Source organism: Brachypodium distachyon, chromosome 4, assembly GCF_000005505.3.
Source record: "Brachypodium distachyon strain Bd21 chromosome 4, Brachypodium_distachyon_v3.0, whole genome shotgun sequence".
Classification (NCBI taxonomy): domain Eukaryota; kingdom Viridiplantae; phylum Streptophyta; class Magnoliopsida; order Poales; family Poaceae; genus Brachypodium; species Brachypodium distachyon.
Window position 1 is genome coordinate 4,897,852 of NC_016134.3, and position 22,083 is coordinate 4,919,934.

Below are 22,083 nucleotides of genomic sequence, written 5' to 3' on the forward strand. Positions count from 1 at the left end.
TGTCAAGGAACAAAAGCAAAACTTTTAAGCATACTTGAAACATATATAGTACTCCGTATAAGAAATAAGACACGGCTTAATGATTGCATGCTTGCAGAGCATGTCATATGATTAGAACTAATATATTGAACGTAAACTGATTTGATTTTTGTTCTGCTTTATTAATCATCATTATATGCATTTTATACTGTCCTACTGATATACAAGGCGTCATTTCAAGTTTAGTTTGACAAGCATGAAAACTATTTTTCAACTTCAATCATAAACAATATGGGCTCACGTGAATAATTTGATCAACACTAGAGATATCGTCATATTAATTTCCATGCAACAAAATACGCATTATAAGTTTCGAAATGTCCAGCAGTATATTACACAAGATTGCATAGACAGCCAGAACTCCATTTGGGAAGCAAAACCATCCAACCTACTCGGACAATTTGAATTTGAGCAAAAGGCGGACATGGATCGCTGAGAAAGCGCAAAACTCTTCAGACTTACAAGTTGTAGTTATTACACAAAGAAGCAGCTACAACACGCTAGTGGTTTCTCTAGCCTATATAATGCTTTCCCAAAAGTCCAAGCAAGAGCGAGGATGCGCGTATCTTCTTTGTAGGGCCATTTCATCCACAGCATTAGCACATTCTTTTTAGTTCGCCCGGGCGTGCAGACTCAACGGAGTATTGAACTGACCTGGCAGCCCCCTGCATAGCCTGCTGAGAGATCCCGTAGCCTTCAATGATCATAGACTCGAACTTCTTTGCACGTGCAAGCTCGGCCACCTTCGCAGTCTAGGGATTCATGATCATAGCCTTCAATGAGAGATCCCAGTCACACCTTCGCAGATCCGAATCATGAGATTAACCAGAAATGGGGTACGTGCAATGAAACACAAACCAGCATCAGTTACTGCCATGCAATCCACAAGCTCAAATGTCTCCAGGAATGGCGCAGATGAGAGGGCTGTCATCCCGTCGTCATTGAAGAAGTTGGCACCATTTAGGATGAGAACACGAATCGGGCAAGACTGAACGAGCACCACAAGGCCCTTCTGTGTGAAGCCTATTTCTGTTGGATAACTTGCCTCGCAACCTGCAAATGTGAGTTCAACAGACTCAAGCATAGGACAATTGACTGCTAGAGCCTTAAGGCCGTTGTCAGTAAATGCTGTCCTGAATTGATGGTGATAGAACATAGGTGTGAGCAAAAGTGAGATGCTTTTAAGGTTACGGCAGCTCACAGATAACACAATCAGGTCGTTGTCATTTAGACCATGAACATACTGAATGCGCAACTTCTCCAATGCCTTGCACTTCCCAAAGAGAAAACGAAGTCCTACTTCTGTCCCAGTTTCAAAACAGGCCAACCTCAAATCCTTCAAGCTCTCACAGAAGAAATCATATCTACTCGGGTTGTGAGCATTGTACAGGGGATCAAATCCGGGATCCACAAAACACTTATAAACTGCCCAGAATCCACCCTTGACCTCAAAATCAAACTTCCGGAGCTTCAGCCATCCTGGACCAAACTTTAGGAAGTCATACTGGCTAATTCCATTGCAATTGTTTACTACAAGGTCTACCAACGACCCATTCTGGCCAAGGTGCTCCAGCCACTCCACACTTCCTATTTTCTCACAGTTATTAAGGAAGAGACCAGATAGACTCTTGCAACCAACTGCCACAGACAGAAGCCCACTTGACGTTATTTCTGGTACAGAGTTAAGTCTGAGGGATACCAATTTCTTGCAATAAGCTACACAACCAAGACCAGAATCATTATGTGTGAACAGAATCTTAATGTTAGTTCAGTCAGTGACAAGCAGCAAGATGAAATCATGCTGAGCCCGTTGTTGTCCAACTGATCCCCATGAAAATTCTTCCAACCAGAGTAATCAATATCTACTTTCCATAAATTAGGGAAACGGGAGCAGAGTGATGTCAATGCTTCTCTGGCAGGGCAAAGGCCGCAACCGACATGGATAGCACTCCTTTGACATGCCTCAATGGTGTAGAACTGCTTTGACACAAGGGAAAGAGAATTCAGATCGCTTGTCCGGGTAATCCTATTGATGATCTCTACCAACAGTGCCTCTGGGAGATCTTCCATCGAGAAATGCAGCTAGGCTAGTTGGGTAATCTCAGAGTTCAACAGGTACAAATAGCGCTGAGCTGAAATTAACGATATTAGTATCAAACTTATGAAGGTAAAGGCAAAAAGCAGATGTAACTGAACTATCATCATAAAATTCTGAAACTGCTTGAACAATTAAGAAAGAAGAGATCCACAAACAAACAAATTAGAAATAAGAGCTACAAGGTAACACAGATATGGGTATCTGACTGATCACAAACAAACCATAAAATTTCACCCTTGTTACTTCTGGGTAAATTGCATGAATAGAACCAAAACTATTTGGTTTAACAAAAGATACTCTGAAATTAAAAGGTTTACTTTTCTACATTGACAGAGAAGTAAATGTATCCAATTCCTGAAGCACATGAAGCCAATCAGATTTTAGTACTAACAAGCCAAGAAGTCATACCTCTTAATCACAGAGCTAACAGCCAAGAAACGCACGAGCAACAAGAAAACAAAATAAAACCCTGGTCACTAGGGCACCTGGAATCATGGGAAATTGAAGAAAGAACGAATGTAGGAACAAAATATCTGGAACTGGTGCAAGTCTGTAAAACAAAATAAAACTCTGTAGATACTGTTAACTCCCGTCGGCTGAACTGAAACGTTTGGAGGCACCAATCTAATCTCACGGACAATCAAGCGGAATAGAAAGCCATATCTGTCTATTCGCTCAACGTTTTCTACAAGATAGAGGTTCACTTTATTCACAGAAGTAACCAACTTGATCAGGATACTCGTTTCATCTAAATCAAGGATACAAATCGAAAGGAAAGGAAGGGGAAAACCCCAGGACAAAAAAAATGCTGAAGAAGGATAGGGGATATAACCTAGAGGTGTTTCCTCGGGGTAGAATCAAGAAACGGCGACGACTTCAGCTGGACGGAGACGAAGACGGCGGCAGTGGAGGGCTCAAACCCTGCTCGCCGTCTCAGGGAAGCGGCTGCCAACCGGAGCGGGGGTGTCTGTTGTGCTGGGTAGTTTTTTTTTAGGCCATGTTGGGTAGGGTTTTAACTTGGGGCCTTCTTAATTCTTATCTTACCTTCCGATCAGCTTTTTGTTCCCATTGTTCTTTGTTGAGCACAATTTTTTACTCTAAACTGTGTTGTCCAACCAAGAAAAATATATTGCTTGTGTTCCATATTAAGTGACCCTAATTTGTCTGAAAATAGACGTATGTATATATTAAAATACATCTAGATACATGTAATATTTCGGCACATAAGATGAGACGGATGGAGTACTCTGTCTTTCCAGGTATACATTGCCAATTTGAAACTGTACATCAATTTTTGATCAACTATTAACTAGTATTATGAGTTATTGTGATGAAATTTGTTACATTGGATTCTATTGAGGATATTTTTGTTGATGTAAATTTTATATGCATATATCAAATATTATTTTATGACAATTGATTACAAAATTGACGTAAAAATCATCATTGGCCTCTTTTTGGCAAAAGGTTAAGGGAAACATTTGCCTCTCAAAAAGACCTTCAAAACATCTGCGGCTCCACCTTCTTTGGGATTTTTTTCTTTTGGTCTTTTCGAAAGATCGGCCAGTTTTCCATTTTTATTTTTCGAGTATTTAGAGTATATTTATAATCTCCCAAAACTCTACCCCACAAGTCAAGTTATGGTGTAGTTTTGCAAAGTTCTAAAGGGAATAGTTGTCCTGCCTTCTATGGTTCCATTTTCTTTGGGTTTTCTTTTCCAGATACTTTTTTTTGTTCCTTTCTGCAACTTACCATATTGCCTGTTTTTCTTATCCGAATATTTTGGAGTGGTAATATACTTAGTAAACGAGACTACTCAAAGTTGGCACCTAAATGTGATGAATGTTTTTCTTGGTTACGACTCGAATAAGATGCTGATGAGTCATAGATGAGCAATACCATGAGACTAGCGGCTTTTGGGAACACTAAATTTCACCGAGTATAGATATTAAATAAGGTATGCAGCAATGACAAGAATGTTCTATATCTTTTAGTCCTATAAAGATCTAAGGTGGTGGCTTTCGGATCACTTTCACTTAGTTTACGTTTTGACTTGCTAAAAAGTTACCGTCACCGTCATACATTCTTCACAGTGGATGTATGTATCGTGATCTTTTGACGTGCTAACTCGATCAACGTATGTTTGTGTAAAGAATTTATCTTGCTCAAAGTCAGAGACTGATGATTAAACGTTGACACAACTCACGCAATCAAAAAATGTTAGATGGCAAAAAAAAGTACCATGATCTTTTGACGTGCTAATTCGATCAACAAATTCATATACTTCCTCCGTCCAACAAAGGATGTCTCAACTTTGATTAAATTTGGATGCATCTATACATTAAAATCATGTCTAAATACATCAAACTTTTGACAAATTTGAGACATCTTTTGTTGAACGGAGAGAGTATTTATCTTGCTCTAAAGTCAGAGAATGATGATCAATAAGTTTTTATGGATCGGAAGGAGTACATGGGATGCTAGTAGTGAAATCTAAGCCCGTGAAGATGAAAAACAAAGCATATCATAAGCACAGGAGGATGGCCGACTATTTCAAGGTCAACAGGATGAAATCAAGCAAAAATATCAAAAGATTATAAGAACTGATTCAACAAAGATCTTTTTCGGTCTTATAAATAATAAACTAAGACTTGCGAGTGGACGGGTCTGAAAGAGAAAAATAAAAAAAAATATATTCTCTTGGTCTTATATTAAGTGACTTTTTATTACATGTATCTAAACGTATTTTAAGCAAAAATTAACCACTGACATTTGGGACACATGTCTAGAAAAACCACTTTTTTATTTATGGGACGGAGAGTAAGAAATAACATACTCCCTCCGTCCGGGTTTGTTAGGCCGATTTGCAAATTCCCGTTAACCAAGGTAGTGCGGAGATCAAGGGGGCGATCGGGAGAGAAAGGAATGCCTCCTCCTCGTTTCTCGCTTCAGTAACTGCTCCGGATCTTTTTCCTTGACTACTCGGCGTTGTTTTAGGCAACTACTCCACCGATTGCTAATCACTGCCGTTGTTTCCATGTTTTCGCGCATGCAACATATCTTGGCCGTAGATTGATATGTCACGCGGATCGTGGCCGAAGCCGAGCAGATTTGGACGCGAAATTTTGAAGGAAATTCGATTTGATCGCGCCATATTTTCGGCAAGTGATATGGGCACCATATTTTCGGCAATTTGCTTCGCGCGCTGTCCGTGCCAGTTTAGAAACAATTCAAATTGCCTATAAAAGCAGTCCGGCAATCCCTGTAATCTTGCAAGCTTTCTCTATTCTTCCTCTCCTGCCAATTCTGCTCGATGAGACCATTCGATTTAAATCTTCCATCGGAATCAGATGAACTCTCTGTAGTGAGAGGTGCTGGCCATGGCGACGTTGAGGAGGGCAGTGGCGTCATCCTTGGTGCAGCTATGGGACGCGGCCATCTCGGTCTTGCAGGCCGCAGTCACCGTGAGGGCGGTATGGGTAGGGGCAATGCCGACCCCGGCGCTGGCCGCGGTCGCACCGTGTCTCGAACGCCTGGTCAGCGCCGGCAACACGGTGGAGGTCGGGGGATCGACGTCGAGGGCGGTCAAGGTCGCGGTCGCGGCGTGTCTCGAGCGCCTGCTCAGCGCCGGCAACATGGTGGAGGTCGGGGCATAGACGTCGAGGGCGGTCGAGGTCGCGGTCGCGGTCGCGACGGCTCCTTAGAGTCTCAGCAGCGACGGCTCGGCCTAGCTGGAGGGGTCAGCGTTGGACGTGGACGTGGCCACGGCCACGGCACAGCCGGCGGCTCCACGTCGTCGAGAGCAGCAAGCTTAAGCCGCGCCCCGTCGTCCACAGCAGCTGGCGGCGCCCCGTCGTCGGATCAGAGTGAGTTTACCCAATTCTCCCATTAGTATATTTCGAGTAGATGAATTGGTGATTTGTTTCAGTAGATTGACTACATGATTATTCGAGTTACATGCGTGATTTTTCATGCAGGAGATTTGGGGGCAACCGGGCCAACCGGACTGGATCTAAGTATGTTACTGCATCCATGCAAATTTTAGCTAAATTTGATCGTATACACATCAGTATTTTAGCTATAATGTGCTACTCGTTGGATTATGACTCTCAATACTATATGTGCACACATTCATGTTTATTTCATTAATTCTCAGCCATCAAATCAGTAAACTTGAGTTCATTTGAATGTACATATTCAATTTTTTTACTCCACTAACACACTGCTTAATTCTTTTAACAGATCAAATTGGTAGGATAAGAGAACATTATGATGACGATGAGAAACGTGCCTTGTATGGCATGATGCTAGCCTTGAATGGAGGACGTCGCAACCTGAAACATGGAGTCACCAAAACTGTATCGCGTAACACAGGTGTGGCGCCTAGGTGCCTTACGCGCATATGGGACAATGCCAGAAAGGGAGGAGGAATTCATGCTGTGGTTAACAAGAGAAAGAAAAGATGCGGTAGAAAGAAGATCCACATCGATACAGCAGCTATGGAGGCTATTCCGATTAAAGATCGGACAACGTTGAGAGATCTGGCCGATAAATTGTTCATGACGAAGACCACTGTTTGGAAGAGACTGAAAGAGGGTGAATTTCGGCGCCACTCCAGCGACATGAAGCCCACACTTACGGAAGACAACTTGAAGGCACGTGTGGCTTACGCATTGAGTAACTTGGAGCCAGCTAGTTTGCCACATGATCCAACATTCAAACCAGCGTTCAATGTAGTGCACATCGATGAGAAGTGGTACTATCGTACGAAGACTAGACTGAAATGCTACTTGGGACCTAATGAACCCATTCCCATTCGGCATTGCAAGAACAAGGGATGGATAGAGAAGTTCATGTTTCTCACTGCTGTCTCAAGACCTAGATTCAACAGTGCGGGTGAAATGATTTTTGATGGAAAGGTTGGCGTTTGGCCTTTTGTTGAGTTAGTTCCTGCTCAGAGAAGTAGCAAGAGAAGGGGGAAAGGTACACTCGAGATCAAGTCATGCCCAGTGGATCAGTCTAAAAGCCGCGAGTTCCTTATAACTAAAGTAATTCTGGCTATCAAGGAGAAGTGGCCGCAAGAAGATCGTCATGGCACCATTTTTATCCAGCAAGATAATGCGAAGACGCATGTTCGGATCGATGACCAAGAGGTCAATGAGGCTGCAACATCAGGTGGCTGGGACATTAGGATAGTTTTTCAGCCACCGAATTCACCGGATACAAATGTTCTTGATCTTGGCTATTTTGCAGCTATTCAAGCATTGTTCCAAAAGAAGATGCCGACTACCGTAGATGAAATGATTTCCAAAGTCGAGGAAGCATTCGCTGAGTATCCTGCCGAGCGCTCAAACAGAATATTTCTTACTCATCAATCATGCATGCGAGAGATCATACGACAGAAAGGAACAATACACTACAGCGTGCCTCATTTGAAGAAAAAGGCAATGCAACGTAGAGGTGCACTCCCAGTAGTATATTCATGTGAGCGTGAGTTTGTTGATGCTGCCATAGCATATCTTCGCACGGGTGCGTGAGTTGTAATGGAATCATGAAAACCTCATTGTCCATGGGGCAGTTATCTTTTGTTTTCAACATCATTGTACTCTTTGTTCAGTTACGTTTGTTCGCAGTTTTTCTAATAAATCCACTCAAACTCCAAAGTGCTCTAGAAATCAACAATTTGCCACAAGTAATCCAACTTCACAGAACAAAGTTTGACAGCATAATTCAAACATAAAATCTGAAAGCAAGCTGATTCTTGGCCATGTTGATGCTCAATCAAGATAGTTTCATAGCAATAGAGTTCACATTCCTAATTTCTTTTTACCTGGAAGCAAGCTGATTCTCGGCAGCCTGCAATGCTGATGCTGAATCAACATCTTGGCCACAGCAGCCCGCCTTCTCCGTTGCACGGGCAGCCATGGACACCACGCCGCCGACATCAGTAGCCACTAGAGCCCTGTCGTCTGCCCCCACTATGCAAGGGAGCACAGCATCCCGAGCCTCTTCGTCTACCCCCTGGCCGACGGCGAGCACAGCATCCAGAGCAGCCTCGTCTACCTCCTGGACGACTGTGAGCACAGCAACCGGAGCAGCCTCGTCTGCCTCCTGGCTGACAGCAAGCACAGCAACCGGAACAGCCTCGTCTACCCTACCGTCGCCGGCGTGTGCAGCCACCGGAGGCGCTGATTCTGCCTCATCGTCTACCCCGGCCCCGTCGACGGTGTGAGCAGCAGAATTCACGGTGGAGTTCATGTCTATTGTCTCTGCATCATAGTCAATCTCGTCTACCCCGCCGCTCGCGTCCGATCCTGCCTCCGACTCCGTCCACTCTTCTAATCCAGGGAGAGAACTTGAAGATGACGACATGGCTGCCGCCGGCGACCTACGCGGGAGATGCCGAGCCGTGGGAAGAAGCAGCAGCGGGGAGATTGCGAGCCGGGGAAGAGAAGGGGAGAGAGGCGGCGGAGAGCGAGGCAGGAAGAAGAAGAAGCAGCGAGCCGAGTCTGTCTTCAAGCAGAGAGAAGAGAAGAGAGGCGGCGGAGATAAACAGGAAGAAGAAGCAGCGAGCCGCGTGGGGGAGAGGCGAGGAAGAAAGAGCGGGCAGAAGCCGCGAGGAGAGAAACGCTTCGGGACGAGAGTTTTGCGACCGCATTAATCGCGAGCAGTTGCCGCGTGGAGCGCTTCAATTAACGAGCTTTGCTCGGATCGGGGACTGTGGAGAACGGCCTTACAAATGCGAATTCAATTTCGGAGGAAATCGGCCTAACAAACCCGGACGGAGGGAGTAATAAAAACAGGGGCATTCCGAGAATTGAACTCGGGACCTCTCGCACCCTAAGCGAGAATCATACCACTAGACCAAATGCCCTTCGATGCAAACTATCTAAACTTAAAATATTCAATATATGTCTTTAATGCACGATGCAACCACCCAAGTTGATTCGACGATACGTGGCGATTGCGAGTGCACGAATTATGGTCCTGTGTTCTGAATCCGCTGTAGTTCTTCAGTTCACCTGGGAACTGCAACAGGAATCGCTGGAAAACAGAGATCCAAATCCTTCTCCGTTTGCTGTGCCCCCGCCAAATCTTCTTGCCACCGTGAAATCAATACTTTCCGTCATCGGTTCCTCATATTGATCCCATCCCCACGTTTCCTCGTCCCCAAAGTCCCATCTTGCCGAGCTCATCGTCCGCTTCGCCTCCATCGTTTCCTTCGCGCACTCTGCGAGGGGGATCCCGGGCCCGGGGCGGGGCTGGGAGCGATGGCGCAGCCGAGGTCCGGAGACGCACGGCCAGCGCCGCGGGAGGGGACGCCTTACGCGCTGTACCAGTTCGGCACCAGCGGCGCCGCCGTCGCCGTCGCCACCGCCGTCACCCACCCGCTCGGTCAGTTAAACTGCTTCCTGCAAGGAACTTGGTCTGGTTGGGTCGTTGGATTTGGTTGGCAACTCGCGGGGAGTCTGAAATCCGCCTGTCCCTCCCATGTAGTACCATGGAATTTGGCACGCGAAATCCAAGTGCCGCGGCGGCACGGCCTTGTAATGAGTCAGCAATCTGGCCGAAGCTTAGAGTTTTTTTTCATGCAGAAAATAAAAATGTCAGGAAAAACGAGTTTTGTATTTCAGTTATAATTTCCTGACCACAGCAGCATATCATCCATGGGAATGAGTATGCTCATGGATGATGGTCTGTATGGTGATGCGGTGAAGGATTATTGGTGTGTCTTTCTTAACATATTTATGCTTATTCTGGGAAAGGAGTTAAGAGATTAACGCATTTTCTCGACGTTCTGATTTTAGTGTGGTTTGGTGCCTCTTTTTTAAAAACGAATGCGACAAATGATCCTTTTTATCTGGACGGTAATGGATAACCGTCATCTACGACAAACGTAAAATGTTTGACTGAGACTTACAAGGTGGCACCGGCAAATTTTTGGAGATATTTGACAACTAGTACCTGGACTGAAAATTGAGGTCACAACCTCACCGGATTAACTTGTGTAACATTGAAATGTTCAGCTATACTGCTAGTGTGGCAAAAGAATGTTCTTCCTTTTATGAGTATTTTGTTTCTCTGGTCAATAAGTGACTTTTTATATAGGTACCGTCATTTTCATCCTGCAGATGTTATGAAAGTTAGGCTCCAAATGCAGCTTGCTGGGCAAAAAGGAAACTTAGTTGGAATGGTACCCATTGTCTTGCATCATCTAATGTTTTCTCATCTATCACCTCTTTTGATGCTAGCTTTATGTTTTCTCATCTATCACCTCTTTTGATGCTAGCTTTATGTTTTCTCATCTATCACCTATTTTGATGCTAGCTTTATTTCTCCTGTTATTGCGAAACTTGTTAGGGGACAATATTTACGCAAATGATAGAAAGGGAAGGGCCTCGATCACTCTACCTGGGAATTTCACCAGCATTGACCAGATCACTCATCTATGGTGGCCTTCGATTAGGATTGTATGAGCCCTGCAAACATGTCTGCAGTTATGCATTTGGTTCAACAAACTTTGCTTTCAAATCTGCATCCGGAATAGTTGCTGGTGCCCTAGCAACTGCATTGACGAATCCGATGGAGGTTTTAAAGGTATACTATTGTGACGTTTACTGAATTCAAAGTATGACTAGGTTTCTTGACTTGATCTGGACTGGGCACATCCTACAGGTGAGGTCACAGATGAGTACAAGCAGAATTACTACAATCGGCGTGATGAGGATAATTGTAGCAGAAGAAGGGCTCAAAGCGCTTTGGAAGGGAGTTGGCCCAGCAATGGCGAGAGCAGGCTGCCTCACGGCATCACAGATGGCAACTTATGACGAGACCAAGCAGGCACGTACGCACCATTTTTTTTATCTATCTTCTGCTTGAAAGGAATGAAGTTGCTGCATATTTCAGTGCATCACTTCTGGATTATTATTTTTCTTCTTTATTTACTGTAGGCCTTGCTGAAGTGGACACGACTTGAAGAAGGTTTTCAATTACATCTCATGTACTGTGAATTCTCTTCCTACATTTTCATGTCTATACTTCGATGAAATGAGTTGACAGCTATTTTCCTGTGTGCCTGAAAGGTCGAGTTGCATCGCTGGAACAGCTGGTACACTTGTGACAGCGCCGATTGACATGATCAAAACAAGATTAATGCTTCAACGGGAGGCCAAAGGTGCTAGAGTATACAGGAATGGTTTCCACTGTGCTTACCAGGTATTTATCTTCTTCCTTAATCCTAAGCTGTGAACTTATGTTTTGCTGTGTGCCTGCATGTATGAATCAGTTAGTTCTGGGAAAAACTAAAAATTTCCTGCTTCATGCACAACCAAATTGTGCAATTACTTACCTAAAAAAGTTGTGCAGTTACTTGATAGTAAAATAACAAGACCGAGGTTATTCACAAAACAATGAGATAGTAATTCATTCATCCCACAGGAGTCGAACCTAGGTCGCAAGTGACGCTACTGCGCTCCCACCACTGGGTATCACACAGTTCTCCAGTTACTAGATAGTAGTGGTACAAGATAAAAAAAGGAGCATATTGGAAGAGGAGAAATACATCAATATAAAGCGGCAAGAAATGTAAAACAGCAATATAAAAAGTGATCCCCACAAATCACTAGATGAAGCTCAGTTTCTAGGACCCCATGCCATGTCTATTTCTTTTATTTGGAGCTTTGAATACCTAAATATTTTTAAACTTACGTTGATTAATCTGAATTTTGTCCTGGTTGCTGATGTATCTTATATACACTCCTCTCTTGATTCACAGGTTGTGCGGACAGAGGGTGTAAAATCACTTTATAAAGGGTGAGGGCTCCATTTGTAACATATACAATTTCCACATTGTATTTGAATCTGCTTCTCTTTTTAACTTGCACGTCTTCAGACACGAAAACGTACAAATAACACTTTACCATGCTACTTATGGAAAATTGTGGCTAGTCAAATGTCAGTTGAAATGTATGTATTGAAGAATATCAGCTACATTTTTTTTCTTTGTTCGGAACTGTCGAAAGCTTTATTTATCATATTTTTTACATGGAAGCATCATTTATCTAGTTTTATGCATCCCTGTCAAATTTCAAAAAAAATTAGTATAGGAAGTTATAAAATTTAAAGTTTTGGTTGTGCATCCAGATGTATTGCAGAAGTACTTAGTTGCAGGATCTAGGTGAAACTTGTTAACTGTTATTATGGGCTTTACAGCTACTGCTGATTCTTGTTGAATTCACCCATTTGCATGAGGTTCTGCTTGAGCCCTTCCACTGTGATTTTCTAACAGCCTCTTCCAATTTTTTCAGTGGGTTTGCCACCTTCGCAAGATTAGGTCCTCAAACAGCAATCACCTTCGTCGTCTGTGAGAAGCTGCGCGGACTTGCTGGAATGACCGCTATTTAGTACCACCTGACATTGACAAAGTGCAGTTCAAGTATATGTTAGTTGGATTGGAGGGCATATTTTACTCCACCCATTATCGACATTTTTTGCACATTCAGTAAATCCTGCTCCTATGGCAGCAAGGGTCATTCCTTTGATAGGCAAGGGTTGGCGAGAAACAAGACAGAACCTCGGAGTCTGCTGACAACCCAGGCACACCAAAAGTATCAACTCATCGAAGAAAAATTCATGGGGATCATCAGAACTGAGAGCTCCTTCCAGATTTGTCAGCCTAAATGGTTTGCTTGTACTTGCTCCAAGTTCATATTTTCTTGTCAGCTCACCCATTGTTACACAAACAAAGTTCAGTGAAGAGAAAACAGATTTCAGTGTTACAAATTGTTTCTCTATGCATAGATGAGTTTGCGTTGCACTTGTGCATGAGCTTATTTCTGACTTACAGTCCGTCAGATTGTTTTTCTTCTGAGGTTGACAGTTGCACCCATATCATGATTTTTCATTTATGAAAGATCACAATATTATTAATGTATGGCTTTGACCCAAATACTCAATCGTATAGTTTCAGTCAAGATATATCCATTTGTATAGTCTCCGCACTGTAAAGCTTTATACCTCTTGACTACGCACATTTCCTCTTTGTACAGAGTGCAGACGATTGAACAATCCACTGCAACTTAAAAACATAACAAATGGTATATGAATATATGTTCTCAACCTGGGCATGCCCATATATAAATATTTTTGTTCTCGTTATGTACAAACGAAGTAAGAAAAGCAAGTCCTGGTAGAAAATATTTTGACTCCATACTGGGGGGCAATGAACAATCTGTCAGATTATCAAAGAAGACGTGGGTCAACACAAGAACAAAATGACCCCACTTTTTCCATAGATCAATATGTTTACCATTTACCAATGAATTTACACATACAAAGACAGGCAAAAATTAGTTCCTGGTTGAACATGTGGGCTAGCTCTGTTTTATCTCAGCTCAACTTTCAATTTATTTTTAACCTCTTCTCTGACGTTCCACTGCAATCAAATTGAAGTTATCATCAGAACCCAACCAAACCAATATAGCATCTAAAGTAATATCATGGAAGTCGCTGCACGTACCTGCATGTCGTTAATCTCCTCGTCTGTAAGCGAACGTTCCATTGACCTATAGGCTATCCTGTAGCAATGACTAGTCATGCCTTTCTTATTTGTGAAATTATCGATTAGTTTTACCTGCAAAAGAACAACAGTTTAGCTTGAGCTATGGACCTACCGAATTCCACGATATCACAAGTTAATAATGTTAGATACAGAAGGTTAGGCTCCAAAATATCACCAATATATACCAGTAGTCCAATATAAGGAGATTAAACCACATAATCACGTCACAGTGAAAGAGCTTGCCTAATCCGCATGCATGTTATGTGGAGTTGTGGACAATGAAACGAGTTGTGACCCATGGAAATAAACTAAGCATAACATACCATAACTAGCAGAAGGAGCTATAATAATGCAAGAGAAACCTGGCACTAACACAGTAGACAGGCACTAAGCTTACAGAGACATATAGGAAACCAAGGCAAAGTGCTTAACAAAAATTTGATATACAGCTATGCATTGAAATAACCGAGCCAGTACCTCCTCTACAAGATCTCCAGCAATTCCCCTGACAACCTCACATAGATTGTTTTCTGTAAATTCATCATTTATCCAGAAACTCACATCCTTGTAACAAGGTGGAAACTGTACAGCAGGAGAAAACGAGTCAGCTAGAAATCAATAGACAAACTCACATCAGTAACAGGGTGGATATGCTTGACCTTATTGCAAATTTATATACATGAGTTGTGGCAATCAATCAAATCATATAGGATGAACAGATGCAATTTATTTGGACCACATTTCCCCGATAGATGGATGGCACAAAGAATGTAAGCTGCAGTTTCTAATGCTAGATGATCCAAACTAAAGTGATTCATGTACAGAGATTTGGTTTAATATGTTCCACTAGGCATGCCTGCATCGACAAAGGATCTAAAGCAGATGACGGCAAATATATCCAGCATCATAGTGATTTCTAGCCTTTAGTAAGATGCATAACCACTGGCAATACTGGAGCAATTTACCCTATCAACAGATGAATGCATAGATAATTAGATATACATGGTAACTGAATTTACATACCTTCGAGAATGGCTTGAACTTGATTCCAAGTTTGCCTTTAGAGAACTGAATAACAAGAATATGCACATCTTAGCTATAAAGTTTATAAGAGTACATATGAAGAAGTTAGGTCAGAATAAAGCTATGAACTAGATTTTGTTTTGTTAACTAACTAGATCCTTTAGAAATACTGCAATAGCACTAAAGCGAGGGTATACTAAGTAAGCCAAAAAAGTATCATGGATTGTGAGCTTATGTTAGAACCTAGAAACAAGTTACTCGTATTACTTATAAACTACAGCAGGAAACAGAAGTTGTTGTTAAACTCTATTTAACAATAGAAAGCATAAGTTGCTTATATCAGAACTTCAAGTTTATTAAATAATAATGGTCCGTTAAAATTTATAAATGTAGTAAATTAGTAATCCTAGGAATTAATAGTGGCTCTCTCAACAACAAAAAGAATCAAAAGGTGGTTGCAGAGAGAGTGAGAAGGCCATATAACCTCAACAAGTCAACATGAACAACTACTTTCCATACAATTTATGATTCTGCATTATTTGTTAAATGTGCAAACATAAAATAGAATTATGCGAATAGTGAGATAACCAATAATCCAACAATAGTAGCAATACCTGGGATGTGAACCGCTGATCATCTGACCAGAAAAGTCGAATATCTGGAATTTCAAAGAGAACCATTGCTAGGCGCTCCAAGCCTAGTCCAAATGCCCATGCAACATGATCTGTCCTACCATTGCTTTTCAAAATTTCCTGCTCGGTGACTCCACATCCCAAAACTTCCAACCAGTCACCCTGCATACATGAAAAGATTCTTCAAACCAGGTATCATGTCAACATAAGTTGTGTAACATGTAATTCAATTCACCCACAACTACCTGAAAATATATTTCGAGTTCAAAGGATGGGTTAGTGAATGGGAAGTAAGTATCAACCCATCGCATCTCCACCGCACCTGCAGACAACATATTTCCCTATTCTTTAGCTAGCATGTGAAGCTATTTTATCATTTCCATTGATAACAAGGAACAGGCCTTGAGTGTTTTACCAAATAAGTGCCTTGCCAAGCCTTCCAGTGTTTTCTTCAGATCTGTAGCTGCATACGCTGTCCCGTCCATGCCGGAATCTGACCAGTCGGCTGGAGAGAAGACACGAAAGCCTTCCATCTGTATGAGTGAAAGATCATCAGAATTAATAACAAACCTTTCTTTAGATACATTTAAGTGAATCTGGCAAAACACAGTTACCTGATGGAAGACAGGGTAGTGAGTTGAATCAATAGAATCCCTACGATAAACATCTCCAATCACAAGAAAGTGTGTATGTCCTTCTCTTAGCAGCTCTGCTTGATGAGCGCTAGTATGACACCTCAAGACTGTTTCAGCATCAACATAATATGTGTCATTGTAACTCCGGCTTACATGGTCAGCTGGGACCAAAACATCATCAAAATTCTGCAGCAAGCATCAACTCAAGGTCAGCAAGAAGTCAACAATAATCGAGGATGTATGAATCTGGAGAGCAAGCACACGGCAATTACAAGTGACCATTCACTAGAAAGGGAGGATGCCAGAAGAGGAAAAGGAACAGCAATTTAACTCTTTGACAATGTTTAGCATTTCCTTCCACTCTTTTCCAACCCAAGTGCCAGAACCATATGATTAGAATTGTTTTTACTTAGTCACAAGTGTTGACCTGTATTTACCATACTTACTGTATTACCATAGCTGCATAGGGTCTTCTTGGCAAGCATTAAGCTTATAAACATATATTCAAGCTAATAGAAGCAGTAAACTAATTGGCAACCCATACCTGCTTGACAGAAACAAGAGGGCAAAGGTCATCGAATTTGACAAACTGCCCAGGGAAACTTTTGTCGAAGTAATCATATATACTATTCTTCAGAATTCCTAGAGGATGGTTGTCCCTCCTGTGCAGCTGGAGACCAATCTTGGAAAAAATCGTGTCCGGCACATTGTTCGTCGGGTCATCATCCTTCACAACATCTAGGAAGGACATGGAAAAAAAATCAGTGGCTACTAACTAAACACAGAATGTGACACACTGCGATCCAATTCGGACCGATTCCTAGCGCACCTCAATCAATCACAAATCGATCTCGGGATGCAACATTTCCAGTTAAAGCACGCAGCAATTACACTGCCGAGAAGCTACCAAAAAAAGCGATAATTTGTAGATTTGAACCCAAGGCTCCAAACTTTTCTTTCACCCACTGACCCACACACATCACATATACTGATTGCGCCCCATGCAACGCCAATGAGAACTGCAAAATCCAACTATCAAACTAGTTTCACCCCCTGTTGAAGTTAAAAAAAAAAGCCAGAGACTGCCAGCAATGCAAGCGCCCACAACAACCATTCCCAAGAACCTCTCTCTCCGCTGCTAAATCCTAAACCCTCCTCAGATAACCCCATGGGAGCCGAGAACTCACCTTCCCGCGCGATCTTGACGCCGCCCACTTGTACAGGGGCCGCTGCCGCCGCCGCGGCGGACGTCCGGAGGGCCCTCGCCCCGGCCGGCGGCGGCCCGGAGTGGAGGAAGCGAGCGGCAAGGAGGAGGCGACGAGCGCTCTGAGAGGCGCAAGGGGAAGAAGGGGTGCGGGTGGACGAGAAGGCGGCGGCGGCGGCGGGCGTGGGAAGCGTGGCCATGGCGCGGACACGAGCGCGGAGGCAGGCGGTTCGGATAAGCGGGCGCATGGCTGCCGCGTTGGCGTTGGCCGGATCTTCGGGCCGGAGAAGGGAAAGCGAAAGGGGGATGAAGACAGCAGACGGGGAGGAGGAGAGGGGGTTAAGGAAGAATAGTACCACACCGCCAGTTTACAATGGTTTTTACCGATTTAAAAAGATGGACGCCTGCGCTTAGCTACAAGAGCTCAGTGGCCAGAGTGCAGTCGAGATAGCCTGGCCCCAGTCGCGTGGGGCTAAGATTCCAAGCACACAGCTCGCGTGAGGGGCGGCTATTTCAGAACTGCTGTTCTTCGAGCGCAGTGGAGAGCACACTAACTAGCTGGGTCGCCGTCGTGGGCGGGCCATGTTCCCAAGCACACACAGCGCGTGAGGGGCAGCTAGGAAGTTCGAAACTGTTGTTCTTTTTTAATTCCAATCCAAGCTCTTTTTTAATCAGAGTAAATTCACAAAAACACATTGTGGGAGTTGTCTCACAAGCTGCGTGATGGTTATTATTGGAATCACAAAAATGGAACAGAGTCCACACCCCAAAAATTCACATGGCATATACACGGCTGGAACTATATATACAATAAACATCACCAACCAAAGCCAACCTGACCAGGATGACATCATGCATTTTTGTTCCCCCACGACCACGGTTTCAACGAGAGGACGACGATGAGGACGACGATCAGGAGGAGGATGATCGCGATGCATGTCCATTTCCGCTTGCTCTTCAGCAGGACCTTCGCCTTCTGGAGGTGGTTCGTTCCCGTCTGAAGATGGTCGGCTGCATTGGTAACCTGTGCAGTAGCAGAGACAAAGATCACAAAGTCAGGAATCTAATTAAGGAATCTCGGAAACAAGCACTACTGCAAAGAGGATGTGAAGAAATTCTGCGCCGGTCTTCCGTATACCTGCGCCTCGATGTTGTTCAGGGTATCGCCTTGAGCCTCGATCAGCACAGACAAGTCAAGGAAAACCTGCGTTCAGGGAGTACCAGGTGAGCTAAAGCCAAACCTCGAAATTTTCAGTTCTGGAAGAGTGTTCGTCGTCCATTAGCCATTACCTGCTGCAGCTCAAGGAGCTTCTTCTCAATCTCTTTCACTATGTCGTGCCGCTCCTGGATCTCTTGGAGTGTGTCGAGCACCTGCGAATCCGGGGAGTTCAGGTTAAACCATGTGTTGTTGCTAGTCTTAGGCTTTTGAGTGTTTAGAACAAGACAGAGGGAGAAGAGTTATCACCCTTCCACGGCCTTGCTCCTGAATAGCTCGTTGGAAGATTTGCTCACTGTCGCCTGTTTCTATCAGCCTGTCAATTGTCTGAAAATATCAAAATGAAGTTAGTAACGTAGAATATGTGGATTCATTTAGCGCCGTGGCTTGAAGTAAAGGATACATGGATCTTTTTACCTCTTCATCAGCACGCTCGCCAGTTACTGCCCATCAAGAATTTGCAGAATGAATGATCAAAATAAGGTGAGACTGATAAGCAGAATATATAATTCTATGTTGAGAGTTTAAGACAACCGACCGGTGAAAACACGCCGCTCCACAACTTCCTTGTACTCCGTCTGGATTACTTCTCTCAGCGCCTGAAAATATATTTCATTGTAAAATCAAATGTTCATTTACAAACAGGCATTCATGGTCTTATGGAAGTAGTACAAACTGCCATTTTGAAGCTCTTTTCAAGGTTTTATCAGACCAAATATTCAATACTTCTGTTTAGTTTCCAATATAAGCATTATCAAACTACTGTATATTTTTATCAACATTTATGACTAATAAGCAAGAAGATAACATGTTTAGCAGGTCGAGTGTGTACACAGATTGATGAAATTTGTACCTGAAACTCCGATATGCGCTCCCTCAATCTCTTAGTCAATGCACTGCAATGAGATTATCAAGCGGAAATTGGTCATGTGAAAACTAGAACAGAAGAACGAGAAAAACTAGCAAGATAATAATGGGAGGAACATACACAGTCGTTGTGGTCCGCGATCGGTCCACACCTGATCCCTTGCCAAAGCCTGGCTTTTCTCTGTTTGCAAGATTCTGGTAAAAGGAAATTTGAGGAGCATGTGATTATTTATAGTGAAAAAGCACACATCAAATCAATACTAATTTGATTACTATGCGCACTTCTGGTGTATGTTTGGTAAAAATCCCAGGCAGAGTGCAAATTAACTCACTTCTTTATTCAATTGCTCTAGTTTTGATTTTGCTAGCCGTGCAACCTTTGTCACTTCGTTAACATCCTTCTCCATGCGCTTTTTGATCTCTGTAATTCAGAAAAGAAAATGTATCCATGATGGCGACAAACTGTAGCAAGGAAAAAAATGTTTGCCCTGTCATGTTTGAAGAGAACAACCAAAATTCCATATGGTACCTTTCATAGTTGCAGGCTTAGTTACAACTTTTGATTCCTCATTTGAGTTCTACATAAAGATCCAATAATGTTAGAGATGAAGGCCATAATTCTACAAACAATGATTTAATAAAACAGATACAGGGGGAAATAACATTATTTAAATATCATCTAATTTCCATTTATGCAATGGAAGCCAGATACACCCTCTAATGTAAAAAAAAACAGCACTCTATACATATTATATTATATTATATTATTGGCATATGACGGTATGTAACACTTGGAAGTATAAATAACTGCAGATTCGGAAGTACTGTTAAAAGGTTTGTTGTCGTCCTAATTCCTAGAAAAGGCCATAATACGTGCACGTGGGTAAATTCAACAACAACAGCAACTCCAATTCGGTATTGGTGATCACCTGAAGATCCTTCAGTAGCTTTGTCAATGTTTCGAGCAGCTTCTCGATTTCCCTGACCTGGAAGTCATGATAACACAAATTTACTCACCAGAGTATTTTTGAAGCAAATTATGTTACAGGAATGCCTACTTCAAGAAATTATATGCGCTATGTTATCACGGAGAGAGACTTGAAATACAGAAGGGGGGAAAGAGGCACCTGTTCGAAGAAACCTTTAAAACCAGGCTGCGCGGAACTCGCCGTATCGCCCTGCAAACCTAGTTCAATATCCACATTTCCGGGGGCTTGCTCCCCTTTGCTGATCTCAAACGAATCCTGTTGAAATTGGAGAATATAGATATGAAATCATTTTCCTTAAGTCAGAGATATTAAAAGCTTTTGTGCCAAAATTTACGCAAGAAGTCATGAACAATTTGCTTGAAATTTATTGTGCCAAGTGTCAGCAAGATAATCATTTTTCGGAAGATCATACATATCTCAACATAAAAAGTACAGCAACTAACTATCAAGAAAATAAAAATCTAAAAAAAAAAACTAAATAAACAGAAATCCGCAGTACATCTGATTGGGACAGAGTTTATCAGAAGCGATCCAAGCACGAACAAATCCACAAGCTCACAAGAAAAAAGAGTCGAAGTCCTGCCGTAACAAATTCGACAAAACCCTCCAAGGACTCGAAGTTGGATAAAGAAAACCACAACCGCAAGACCAAGAACTCTTCAACTTTTAGTCTTTACCCACCAAACCACCGATTTAACACGCAGAATAACGACAGGCAGAGTGATCATACCGACAGAAGGTTGCGCATCCTGGCAGCCGGCGAGAAGCGCGCCGCGGAAGAAAAATCCAGAAGCTTTTCCTTGTCAGGGAGGCGGATGCGCGGGTTCTTTGGCGGGCGGGAGCGGATCGGGAAACTGCGGACTTTTAACTGGAAATTTTGGTGGTCGGAAGGAAGGAAGGAAAGTTCGCGCCGGGAAGGGGAAGAAACAATCGGGCGAGCAGAGAACTGGTCGGGGGTTTGATTACGGGTTTATTGGCGTCGAATTGGAACTTGGAAGGAGAAGAAAGACTTTGTGCCATCCGCTGTGGCTCCGCACAACACGAAACACCATTTGGGTGACCAATGGATGTTGCGTTTCGTTGAATCAGTGTACGTGTGCCAAATGGATTAGCTTTCATGTTCTTTTTCAGTTTGTTTTGTTTTCTTTTGGGTTGGTGACAGAGATGGATCTGGCCGGTTTTTAACTGCCGTTGGAGGAGAAAGAACATCAGTTATCTTTGGATGGAGGGAGTAGATGAATTTTTAGTTTTCTGTTTGGAATCACCATATCCAACGTATGACTTATTTTGGAATGAAGGGAGTAGTAAAATCCAAAGGTATTTGTAAGTTGCCCGAAGTTTGTTTAATGTGGTCATTGTTCTAACTAAGTTTTTGAATCGTTGTCTAATACTTTCTCTGTTCCATAATTCTTGTCTCAAATTTGTCCCAAAATGAACGAATCTATTTTAAAAAACGTTTAGATACATATAATATTTCGACAAGAATTATGAAACGGAGGGAGTATTGATTATCACGTCACTCCACATGTGAAATTACACTAACAACGTACTAAAGCGGCATGTTTTCAAAGAGTGCAAAATTAATTAATTAGTGTTATACCAATGTGTGATTTTAGGTGACGAAGAAAAACACGTAACAAAAGCGAAAATCACGAGTCCAGATTGAACTAGAAAAGTTCTTTTTTTACAGCAACAAGAAAAGGTCTCTTGCACAAAGGCAAAGCCAGCCAGGCATCTCGTCAAACATGAAGAACACTTGACCAGGTTTTGCTTCAAACTATCCCTAAAAAAAAGGTTTTGCTCCAAACTAGCAGTACTCC

At 42.7% G+C, this 22,083-nt stretch overlaps 4 protein-coding genes, 1 non-coding gene and 1 pseudogene across 6 annotated transcripts; 2 read left to right on the top strand and 4 right to left on the bottom strand.

The window, feature by feature from the left end:
* Positions 1 to 814: 814 nt before the first annotated feature.
* LOC100835963 lies at positions 815 to 3,099 on the bottom strand (annotated as a pseudogene).
* A 3,537-nt stretch (positions 3,100 to 6,636) lies between these two features.
* On the top strand, positions 6,637 to 7,674 carry LOC100836274. The gene has a single exon (XM_010240618.1). The coding sequence runs from the start codon at positions 6,637 to 6,639 to the stop codon at positions 7,672 to 7,674; it is 1,038 nt and encodes a 345-aa protein (XP_010238920.1).
* Positions 7,675 to 8,939: 1,265 nt separating this feature from the next.
* On the bottom strand, positions 8,940 to 9,011 carry TRNAP-AGG. The gene has a single exon. It is a non-coding gene; the product is annotated as a tRNA-Pro (tRNA).
* Positions 9,012 to 9,095: 84 nt separating this feature from the next.
* Positions 9,096 to 13,085, top strand: LOC100835040 (mitochondrial substrate carrier family protein ucpB). Of its 2 annotated transcripts, none has more exons than XM_003575775.4 (8): positions 9,096 to 9,532; positions 10,270 to 10,331; positions 10,499 to 10,735; positions 10,814 to 10,978; positions 11,089 to 11,138; positions 11,221 to 11,353; positions 11,913 to 11,950; positions 12,445 to 13,085. In XM_003575775.4, exons 1-8 carry the CDS (start codon positions 9,409 to 9,411, stop codon positions 12,539 to 12,541), a joined length of 906 nt encoding a protein of 301 aa, XP_003575823.1. In that variant the 5' UTR covers positions 9,096 to 9,408; the 3' UTR covers positions 12,542 to 13,085. The 2 variants fall into 2 exon arrangements, with proteins under 2 accessions (XP_003575823.1, XP_010237212.1); XM_010238910.3 differs by having other exon boundaries at positions 9,406 to 9,532; positions 10,247 to 10,331.
* Positions 13,086 to 13,323: 238 nt separating this feature from the next.
* LOC100836276 (phenylalanine--tRNA ligase, chloroplastic/mitochondrial) lies at positions 13,324 to 17,545 on the bottom strand. Its single transcript, XM_003575777.3, has 10 exons — positions 17,175 to 17,545; positions 16,532 to 16,725; positions 15,967 to 16,173; positions 15,768 to 15,885; positions 15,598 to 15,674; positions 15,335 to 15,514; positions 14,721 to 14,765; positions 14,175 to 14,279; positions 13,656 to 13,769; positions 13,324 to 13,571 (listed from the first exon to the last, which is right to left on the bottom strand). The coding sequence occupies exons 1-10, from the start codon at positions 17,437 to 17,439 to the stop codon at positions 13,521 to 13,523; spliced, it is 1,356 nt and encodes a 451-aa protein (XP_003575825.1). The 5' UTR covers positions 17,440 to 17,545; the 3' UTR covers positions 13,324 to 13,520.
* Positions 17,546 to 17,886: 341 nt separating this feature from the next.
* LOC100836893 (syntaxin-132) lies at positions 17,887 to 21,299 on the bottom strand. Its single transcript, XM_003575778.4, has 13 exons — positions 20,994 to 21,299; positions 20,402 to 20,518; positions 20,204 to 20,260; positions 19,804 to 19,852; positions 19,607 to 19,695; positions 19,396 to 19,469; positions 19,261 to 19,303; positions 18,946 to 19,006; positions 18,825 to 18,850; positions 18,657 to 18,734; positions 18,482 to 18,562; positions 18,330 to 18,395; positions 17,887 to 18,215 (listed from the first exon to the last, which is right to left on the bottom strand). Exons 1-13 carry the CDS (start codon positions 21,009 to 21,011, stop codon positions 18,042 to 18,044), a joined length of 933 nt encoding a protein of 310 aa, XP_003575826.1. The 5' UTR covers positions 21,012 to 21,299; the 3' UTR covers positions 17,887 to 18,041.
* Between the last annotated feature and the right edge of the window lie 784 nt (positions 21,300 to 22,083).

What these genes read in the sequence shown, in the direction of transcription:
- LOC100836274 (XM_010240618.1), top strand. Translation starts at nt 6,637, where the DNA reads ATGGAGGCTATTCCGATTAAAGATCGGACAACGTTGAGAGATCTGGCC.
- LOC100835040 (XM_003575775.4), top strand. Translation starts at nt 9,409, where the DNA reads ATGGCGCAGCCGAGGTCCGGAGACGCACGGCCAGCGCCGCGGGAGGGG. An exon ending in ATCCGATGGAGGTTTTAAAG is followed by an intron (nt 10,736 to 10,813) that starts GTATACTATTGT and finishes CACATCCTACAG; the next exon opens with GTGAGGTCACAGATGAGTAC. An exon ending in GTAAAATCACTTTATAAAGG is followed by an intron (nt 11,951 to 12,444) that starts GTGAGGGCTCCA and finishes CAATTTTTTCAG; the next exon opens with TGGGTTTGCCACCTTCGCAA.
- LOC100836276 (XM_003575777.3), bottom strand. Translation starts at nt 17,439, where the DNA reads ATGCGCCCGCTTATCCGAACCGCCTGCCTCCGCGCTCGTGTCCGCGCC. An exon ending in AGTTCAAGCCATTCTCGAAG is followed by an intron (nt 14,280 to 14,720) that starts GTATGTAAATTC and finishes CCTGCTGTACAG; the next exon opens with TTTCCACCTTGTTACAAGGA. An exon ending in AGGAGATTAACGACATGCAG is followed by an intron (nt 13,572 to 13,655) that starts GTACGTGCAGCG and finishes ATTTGATTGCAG; the next exon opens with TGGAACGTCAGAGAAGAGGT.
- LOC100836893 (XM_003575778.4), bottom strand. An exon ending in AGGAGCAAGGCCGTGGAAGG is followed by an intron (nt 18,563 to 18,656) that starts GTGATAACTCTT and finishes CCGGATTCGCAG; the next exon opens with GTGCTCGACACACTCCAAGA. An exon ending in TGAACAACATCGAGGCGCAG is followed by an intron (nt 18,216 to 18,329) that starts GTATACGGAAGA and finishes GCTACTGCACAG; the next exon opens with GTTACCAATGCAGCCGACCA.